General features: G+C 41.2%; 1 protein-coding gene across 2 annotated transcripts; it reads right to left on the reverse strand.

The window, feature by feature from the left end:
- Window positions 1-79: 79 nt before the first annotated feature.
- On the reverse strand, window positions 80-6,026 carry anp32a (acidic (leucine-rich) nuclear phosphoprotein 32 family, member A). 2 transcript variants are annotated; one of them, XM_079290802.1, is made up of 7 exons: window positions 5,824-6,026; window positions 2,967-3,116; window positions 2,761-2,883; window positions 2,467-2,665; window positions 2,230-2,339; window positions 2,093-2,147; window positions 80-1,334 (listed from the first exon to the last, which is right to left on the reverse strand). In XM_079290802.1, the coding sequence occupies exons 1-7, from the start codon at window positions 5,875-5,877 to the stop codon at window positions 1,270-1,272; spliced, it is 756 nt and encodes a 251-aa protein (XP_079146928.1). In that variant the 5' UTR covers window positions 5,878-6,026; the 3' UTR covers window positions 80-1,269. The 2 variants fall into 2 exon arrangements, with proteins under 2 accessions (XP_079146928.1, XP_079146927.1); XM_079290801.1 differs by having other exon boundaries at window positions 80-1,337; window positions 5,824-6,022.
- Window positions 6,027-9,982: the final 3,956 nt, after the last annotated feature.

A 9,982-nucleotide genomic window follows, 5' to 3' on the forward strand; every position in this document is an offset into this window, starting at 1 on the left:
TCATCAATACCTTATAACTGGAATCCTGAATCACCATTTGACTGTGACTGTGTTGTACAACGACCACAAACTACAAAACATATATAAAAAAAGGGATTTATTGATGTGAATGGGAGGGAAAAAAGAAACAATTTGGTTGATGACAGTGGATTTAACATAGTGTGAAAAATCACTGAGGTAGGCCAATTTGACCAGTACGTATAACAGTGAAAACAAAGTCCAAATAACTGACCGTTTCCAGTCTTTGAAACAATTCATTTTCAATGCACATAAGTTGCGGATGTAACCTCCATTTATATCAAGCACTTCTCTACACTACCACCACAAACATTGCCACCCGTGTGTCACAGAAAGGAACGTGGAAAAAAAAAAAAAAACGATAATGAAACATTTGTCTTTATGGAAAGATTATGCATACAAAGTTATGTTCAAATTCCAAGAAATTTCACACTGCGTATTTTAGATAAAGCAGCATACATATTTAATATCTTATTACAATTCATAGTTTCACCTCAGCTGTCTGTTCAATGTCTGCCGTCATCAAAGAGAATACAAAAAAATAGATTTGGTCATTATTTACAAGAACACGTAATTTCCGAACTGTCAAAGCTGAGGGTTTAAGGAGGAGGAGGAGGAGGAGGAGCAGCTTTGACAAAGGCAGACATTTCTTTTGCTAGGATTTAAAAATATGCCCGGTGAGGGGTCACACTGTGCATATTCAGACAGAAGTTTCACACCAGGACAGCAGAGTATTGGCATACTGGTGACACTACAAATACATAACTTACATTAAAAATAAAAATACAATGCAAAAAATAAGTTGAAGACGAGGAGAGGACAGCCATACGTGAAATCCAGTAGTTGACTTTAAAATGTATTAGACATGCACTCTTTTTTTCTTTCATTTTGTGTTTTTTTTCTTTTGAAGGGGGCTCCTTTTAAAATACACAAGTCATCAGAAACTGGTCTTACACAAACAGTGAGAAAAGAAAAAACATTTCTTAAAAAGGTTTATCTTTGCCATTATTTGATATTACAAAATTGGTGTCCACAAAGCAGTTAAAAGTGGACAGTAAAGACTGGAACATGAGAGCATCAAAAGGTACATGAATTGAACTTATTTCCCCAGACAACCCCGTCTACCTGACTGGCCAATAACAAAAACCACTCCTACTGCAATATGAAACGGGGTAAAATACATGGGGCTGTTGGGAAGTGACAGGAAGATACAGGTTCAAAACAGTTCACAACTTAGCTTCCAGAGGACTCTCAATCGTCTTCATCCTCCTCGCCTTCTTCATCCAGCTCCCGTTTCCTCTTCTGACCTCGCTCTTCTTCTGGAACACAAGAGTCAGACTTTAAAAAAAAAAAAGGACACAAACGGCAGACGCAAAGAAATGTTTCCGGTTTAACGTTCAGGTTCTCTCGTCACGACGACAGCAACGCCGGCTCAAACTGTACGCAATTTTTTTCACGTTGCAAGTCAAATTTACATTTCTTTGTGATGGACAATAAAGGTTTTCTGAATCAGCTGAGTCAGCAAAATGAATGAATCTTAAAAATGGTTTTATTCTGCAATCTCTCTATTCTACCACAATGCAATGCGCAAAGAGAACGGAGGAGCTTCCCGCAGCTGTAAAACATGACAACTAACAGTGAACGGTGGTGAAGCAGCTTCAGAAACACTTCAGAGGACAAAGAACTACTTTTGGATTTTGGTAAAAACACATCTGAAGGATTCTGAAGTCTACGTTTTATTGCCTTTGCATCGTATCGTCTCCATTCAGTTTGAAGACAGTTCAATGTTTCCTGTTGAGTTTCTGACCACTAGTAGCGCTATAAACGGTTTCACAACCGGGTCCCTATTTCTTTAATACAAATTCAATGCAAAAAACATTTTATCTCAGTTAGAAAGAGGAAATCCTGCCTGACCAGAGTTTAATGCAAATTCCCTGAGCTGGTGTTGTGAAAATTGTGGCACCAACAAAAGCTAGCTAGCAACCGTGGAAGTTTTTTTTAAATATGTTATATACACTAGTATGGAATTGGGAGACAGCTTCTGAGTTTAAATGTCAGCCACCATTTTACTCACCTTCATCATCCTCATCTTCAACCTCCTTGTCATTCAGATCTTCCTCCTCTTCCTCCTTTTTGAGAAGAAGACAACACAAAGTTAGTGTCATGATTTCAGACTGAACATTTTAAAGTGTAAATCTCATTTGTTCTCACCTCTCCACTTAGCTCCTCCTCTTCCTCTTCTTCATTCTCCTCTTCGTCGTCCTCTCCCTCTTCCTCCTCCTCATCTACTGGTGCTGCCTCCTCCTCCTCCTCTTCCTCGTCTACATATTGGTAAAAAACAGTTAGTTGTTAAAAAAACAAAATTAACAAATGTTCAAACACCAACATTAGCCGCTTCAAGAGCTGCTAGAAAGAACAGGCGACGGTACGCAAAGCCTCAAAACTCACCATCTTCATCGTCCTCGTCATCGTCCAAGCCCTCAGCGTAGACCTCTGCGTCAGAGTCTGGCGCCTCTTTGTCGTCTTTGTCGTACCCGTCCAGGTACGTGAGCTGGGGTAGGAGCTTGAAGACGTTGTCTCTGTACTCGTTCAGGTTCGTCACCTCACAGTTGAACAGATCCAGGCTTTTCAGGGTCGCCAATTCTTTCTGTCAAAGGAAGAATCAAGTCTGATGAATAATAAACAGCCAGCTGCTTTTGTATATTGTGCTCCCCCCCCGAAGTACTTTTGGGTCCCACTTACCAATGGCTCTATTGTGCTGAGGTCTTTAATCTTGTTGCCACTGAGGTTGAGATGTGTGAGTTTGGGGCATTTCGCTGCCAGGACTTCCAGCCCCCCTGAGATCCTGTTATCGCTGAGTTCAAGCTGTTGGTCAATCAAACGATCAGAATATGCAAAACCTTGAAGCTGTAAATTCACGGACTGGTTTTCTGCACAAAACCACCCACCTTTTTGAGTTTATTTAGCTTGGGCAGGTGGGCGACCGTCGCGAGTCCGACATTGATTGTGCTGAGGAATTCCAGCTCCTCAAATTCGTCCGTTAGACCCTCGATCTTCCCTTCATTTGAGCGACAGTTGTCCAGAACAAGTTCTTTGACCTGCACAACAAACAAATGCATCCTGTCAGCATTTCTGACATTTCAGAATACAAATACAGAGTGCATAACATATGATAAGTATGCATTCAGAAATTGAACATTAAGCTATTTCAAGGTTAAAACTCGTTTGATAATAGTTTTGTTTTATTTGGGAGGGATGCACTTAGAACGTTGATGACCTGTAGCTCTTATTCCGACTGAAGTTGAATGTGACTTTACTTGTAAGTCGCTTTGGATAATGATGACTATGAAATAAATATACTGTAAAAATGTCAAGTAGTATTTGGCACTCTATTGATTGTGTTTCAGCTTTTGGAAAGTACATTTCCTGACTAGACCTCTTAATTTAAAACGTTTAATAAAATGTTTATTTCAGGAGAAAGCTATCACAGGATGATTCACACTACTTCAACCATAAAACCTTGTCTGCAGTCAAAGTGGCTTATTGCCAGTGCACAGTACATTATTTAGCACTTCTACTTTACTGAAGTAATACCATGGTTTGTCACTTTAAACTTCTACGCCACTCAGAGGGAGATATTGTACTTTTTACTTCACTACATGACCATGATCCATTCATACATATATACAACAGATCAGCAGAATGTGAAGTTGGTAATATATTATACAATATAATATAACATTCTGATGCTTGAGTATCTTGATTTATGATACTTAAAGTAAATTTATCTGATAATACTTGAACTTTCAAAGCAGGACTTGAAGAACAATTGTAAAGTATTTATATTGTGTTGTACTGCTATTTCTGGTGAAGTAAAGGATCTATTTTTCTACCAGTGGTTGAAAGTAATTAAGTAGGCAATATTTACCCAAGCACTGTACTTAAGTACAATTGTGAGGCACTGGTACATTACTCGAGTATTTCAATCAATCAATCAGTTATTTAATAATGTATACTTTTACTTTTGTTACTTCGAGTACATTTTAATTCTAATACTTTTCCTTAAATCCGTTTTGAATGCAGGATTTATAAAAGAGTATTCTTACAATGTGGTGTTTCTACTGTTACATCAGTAAAATATCTGAATACTGCTGATGATTTCATAGCGCTGGATTGACCCCACTTTAAATTTAAAAAAAACAAATGAACCCAAATGTTTGGTAGCCGACGAATAAACAGTTCTTCCATCAACACAGCCCTGGTAAATACATCACATACGACAGTGGTGTTAAGAGCTTTTCAACGGGCGCATTGATATTTCATTAGACTGATGTGCGGTCACAGGTGTGCTGTTATCTGATATTTGATATTTCGACCGCGGCTTGGAACGTGACTCGGCCAATCAGCACTGAGGACCGGAACTATAATAATTAAAAAAACATTCAGTCCATCAATAATCCGTCGAAAACACGTCAACGCTCTAGTTAACGCGATGCATTGCTCTCCGGACATTACGTAAATATTTCGATAAATATGTCCAGTTGCAACAGACATCGCGCGACAGTTTTGTAGGTGTTTTTTTACTTTAATTATTTACTGGTCACCGAGTTCAACCGTAATAAGAGATGTGTGTGTGTGACTGGTTCAGAGCAGTTAGTCAAAACAAGTCGGAGGCAGAATGAGACCTACGAGTCGTGCACAGGGTCATTTGTGAGTAGGAGGGGCCGCGGAAGCACATTAGAAAGCTGCCAGGCAAAACGTTACATTGTCGCTCGCGCTTAAACAGTTGCCGATTGGATTGAGTGGCGCGTGTAGACTTCTGTTAATGAGAAAGTATGAAGAACCTTTCGTCGTCGTGTGTGTGTCGAATGAAATGGGACATCCAGCGCGTTTCGGATTGCCTTTGTTTCACGGTAAAATGGCGGCTTGTCCTAGTTCTGGAAAACTAGAGCAACAACGCGGCTGGACGGTTTGTTTTCATTATGGCTGCTGAACCCCCCCTCCCCCCTCACAAAGAGTCTCGATGTAACCGGCTGAATGAAACACCCAAACGATGCTTTTTCGTTTGGGTGTCATCTCTTCCCTCCCCCCGTGTTCTCGCCCCGGCCTTGGTGGCGCGTAACGGTCCACGCTGACACCGCTTTTCTTTCGGCCATCTGTGCGCGCGGTGGCTCCGGTTGTAGTCTGCGTGGGGGGGTTTTCTGCAGGTTCCACCGGTGTGAGATGCTCTACGTTTGAATGCACTTTTCTGCAGAAATGAAACTCGCTCCAATCGGACGGGTTGAGGACATGAAGGGTGTAGGATGCAAGATGTATGGCGACAAGTCGAGGCTCATCTTTACGCATCGTTGGTAATGTCATGACTTTGAGTCTCCGCATCAAGTGCACGGCTTTAAATGTTTTGAGTAGAAGCGCCCCCCCCCCCAGTCAAAGCGTCGTCAAACAGCGAGTACAGTACAGGAACACGGTTGGGGGGGGCTCAAAAGAGGGCTCGTTCGTAGATCAAAAGTTACAAATATGGCTCCTCGTCGCGCTTTGCCTTGTTTATACCGCCGGCATGAAAAGAGCCGCGGTGCATTTGTCAAAGCTGCACATCAGATACGTGCACAAAAGTTCCTGCAGCAGCAGCCGCCGACTGTAAACACGTTCGACAATGTGACCCGACGCCTCAATCATCTTTTTTTTAACTTGCAAAAGAAACTTTGTATCTCCTCCTCTCCTCCAAGCCAAGACATCACACGAGAGATTCTCCATTAGCTTGAGAGTAACACAAAACATCACCATTGAGACGTGAAGCCGACTTACATCTGACGGAGTGCGGTTCCGCAACTCCAGGTGAATTCTTTTCTTCATTTCCATCCTCGATCGGCGCGCCCCCGTCGATACGATACACACTTTTTAAAAATAATTCCTGCAAAATGCAACTAGCACCTCCAGGACAGACTGCTGTTGTTCATTCAAACTTGATCCGCTCGGTGGGCGGGAGCACGTCGCGGGATTGTCGTCACCGCCGACCAATGGCGCGCGCCAAATAAAGAGGGAACGGATTTACAGACACGCGGGCCAATGAGGGTGCCCTTATAAGACTGGGTGGGGTTTTGTTGTCGAAGTTTGGTTGTTTAGTTAACTTAAGTTTACATGGCTTTAATGTGGTGCTTTAATGGTTTACACGGAATACATGTCTATTAAACATCTATTAAACATCCACCACACATGAAGTCTTGTTCGGTTCTGTCATAAAGAAACATACACACAATTTGCCTGTTTGTCCCTATACTAACAAAAGAAAAAATCCCAGATATTATCCCACACAGGACATGGACATGAAAGAAAGAAGAACATTAAATTGTACGAATGAAATGTTTTACCTTTTTCAAAAAGAGGAAAATAACTGATAACTGCCAGGGAATTTAACACAATGGAAGCAACATGACGTATAGTTATTTTAACAAATATATAAAATAGGCATCTGTATATTTTATTCACTAACTCAGATTAAGTTTATTTAGCGCTGATTTACTCTTAAAATGTAATACAACTTATTTCCACAATGGTTCTGGCTCGCCCAAAGACAACAGTTAAATGTAAGATTTAATTATTCAAGGTATTACATATTAGCCTATACAAATGCACGCACACATGTCCCTTAATTTAATTGTTTGAATACAGCCCTATACCATCCAAGGCCTCTGCATGAGGAAGCTGGGAAGTGTTGTTTATCAGATCATGGTCGGTGTCTCAGTTTTGAATATGACCCCTGACCTTTGTAAAGTTTCCCTTGAAGAACTGTGCTGCAGAGAGGGTAACCAATCCAAACAATCCAACTCTTACAAGCAATGAGGTTTATGGTGACCACATGCACTGCTTTACTGTCACCACACGGTGCCAGCCAACACCAGGACAATAACTGATGAATTCATGCACAGTGTGGGTTTGAATCATTTTCAAATTCAAATAGGGAAAGTCTATGAAACGTTGCATACGTCATTTGCTCTTACATGCAAAATGCAGACATGAAACATGTGAATATTGTTGAACAGTGTTAGGTGTGTTTAATCCCGTCCATATGTCATGATTTTCACTATTTTAATAAGAATTTATTGTTAAAATGTTGTGTTTCAGAAGTCGTCTGCAGAAAATCACACATCACTTCTATGTGGGGTCTCAGTTGATGGTTGGATACAGTCATACAGTTTCTACTCTGGCTGATGTTGACAGTTAGTTGCAGACAACGGTACCTTTGCAAATCCCATGTAAGTGCATTGTGATTCATTGTTAATTTATTTGGATCCCCTTTATTTGTCACGCAACATATGTAAATCCATACATCCATACATCCAACATATGTAAATACAAAAAGAAGCAGAAAGATACATAATACAGGTGTAGAACTGCATTGGGATCAAGTCCAGCCTGCAAAATTGACTCCTACGGTTTTGCTTTTGGGCCAAAGCTACATGACTTAAGTCTGGCTCAGTGCCGAAAGTGTCCAACACGCATATCAACAGACACAAGTACAGAGTGCCACACACAAAGACATTAATACGCACGTTGCGCATACTCCACTGACAGTGGAGTGTGCTGAAGACAGAGTGTTGATACTTTGGTATTAAAGTATATTGATTATTTTATTGAACAGACACACAGAATAATTCAGCTCAATAGTCAGAGCTCTTACCCCACAGATGGTTCGGAGGTCTAACAACAAGTCAACGTTTTTCAAAGCAGAGTTTATTTATTACAGAAAACACTGCGCTGCTTGTTCCAGCTGCACGTTATCTTGTTTCCTCCCTCGCAGGCGTACTCCCTTTTCGGATGGAGCTAAGATGTCAAGGCCGGGTCCAGGCCTTGGCAGGTGCCCCTTTTTCTGCTTTTATGAGAAAGGCGGCGGTTATAAGCTCTCACTACCATCAGGTTGAGGTTACAGCAAGACGGGCCATTTTAGTATTTACAAAAAAACAACACGTTGTGTACATTTTCTATAAAATTCTTGGGCAAAAACTTTTCACCGTCTTGTGTATCATACTGAATTAATAAAATGACATAACCCTTTGCCCACATGATCTCGACGTGAGCTAATTTAGCACAACACTGGAAGAGAGCATGTGACAAACAGGGCCTACTGTCTGGGCCCATCCTGATACATCAGTTTTATAAATTGCACCAGATGAGGCCCAACACTTGCCCTCTGCAGGGGTAGCACAATTAGCATAAGTGGTGTGAGCTGAAGAGAGTAACCTGAAGCAGCCGCTTGCTTAGCTGCAGCATTCGCTGCAGGATTTCCTGTTGAAATGGGATCAGAGGCGTTGGTGTGAGCATCACATGTTACAACACAGACAGTTTTAGGGAGCAGTATGTGTTTTCACAGGGCGCGGGAGGGTCTGTATAAATGTTTACTGTTTTGTCGGCAGCTTACAGGCTCCCATAAGAGGCACAAGTTCTGCAGGTTGAGCAGAGAAGTGTGACTGCAACTTACCGATGCACAGAGTGTCATTTGATGAGACTACAGCAAACCCAACCAACCCTTCTCCCGTGTCCAGCGAGCGGGATGCCAAACCGTCCACAAACAGTTCTTCAGCATTTGGCAGGGCGGTCTCTGTGAGGTCTCGGTGTGCAGATCTGTTGAAAGGAAGCAACAGTTATGCGGCTCTGCATCTGCTGGAGAGAGTGGCAGGATTAAGGGTAGTACATCGTGTCACAGTAATGTCAGGCAAATCCAATAAGGTTGTGTGACAGTGCAGCCAGCTCACAATGTCACGTGATGCCACTACCGCTTTCTCTGTAGCAGCAACAGACACAGGGGAAGGCCAGCTGCTGTCTACTTGGGATCTACTGTCTATAATGTGACATTATAAGAAGCTCATCATTTGTTTCTTAGTTTGTGGTTTGTGGGAGCATAAGAAACCGACCCACATGAGTGGCCAAGATTCCAAACTATTTTCATGCCAGACTACAAGGCTTTTGAATCAAGAAATAAAACATATCCCTTACAGATTAGTAAATTCTTTACCAATAAAAGACACCATTAATTCAATACATTCAGGGGTTTTCTGCAACAGGCTTACTTGGTGTGGTCTGACCAGTAGTTTATGGGCGGCGAATGTTTAAATGTAACCTTTAAATCGATATGTTCACTGTTTTAGCATTCATCATTATCACATATGGGCTCACTTTATGTGTAGCATTTCAAGTATTCAGCTGTCACTGATTGTATTAATATGATATAAATGTGAATGTGGTACTAAGCTGTTGCAATTAGCAACAGTCATTAGTGACCTGATAGTATTTTCAGAACTCATAATATAACACCACATCAGTGAAACAGAGTTTTGTAAATACATTTGGTTCAGGGGGGAGACGCTGTTTCAAATCAGTGTTCAATTTGCATGATATGAACTGGATAGAAATCTCAGTCCAGCTCTCAGTTGGATTGTTATGATCACACACAGACCTTTGACAGTAAAGCGAGAGGAAGACTCTCCCACCCTTCCTGCTCCCAGACTTATCCCACCGACTGATAATGAGCAACAAACTAAACGTGTAAAATGAGGTCACGGCTGAGAACAATACTGTCTTACTTTCAACACAGCAGTCTGAGTTCATGTTACAGTTTCACCCCGCACAGTGTTGTCTTGCTTAATTGGGGAGATGGGATGATTGTGTTTGGAAGAAGAAAAGAGGGCGTCTTACTTGTAGTACTGCAAGTGAGACTGTGGTGCCATCTGTTGGCAAAAATATATCAGTGAATAAAAAGAGAATGAAGTTACAATACTGCCATCATGTGGAGGTTGTCCAGATGACATACATGCATGATTTGTGTCCCTTGTTTTTAGAAATATGTCGCAAAATGCACCACAAAGTGATCTTCTCACTATGTGCATATAAAGTTGAATATTAATAACAATTCAAAAATAAAACTGTGATTTTATTACTTCACAAAGCAATGAAATCACAGACTGTGGGC

Source organism: Melanostigma gelatinosum (genome assembly GCF_949748355.1).
Source record: "Melanostigma gelatinosum genome assembly, chromosome: 2".
Lineage (NCBI taxonomy): Eukaryota > Metazoa > Chordata > Actinopteri > Perciformes > Zoarcidae > Melanostigma > Melanostigma gelatinosum.

Coding starts and splice junctions, on each gene's coding strand:
- anp32a (XM_079290801.1), bottom strand. CDS start 5,877: ATGGAAATGAAGAAAAGAATTCACCTGGAGTTGCGGAACCGCACTCCG. Junction 2,884..2,966: donor AGCTAAATAAACTCAAAAAG/GTGGGTGGTTTT, acceptor ATTGACCAACAG/CTTGAACTCAGCGATAACAG. Junction 2,340..2,466: donor TGACGAGGACGATGAAGATG/GTGAGTTTTGAG, acceptor ACCAATATGTAG/ACGAGGAAGAGGAGGAGGAG.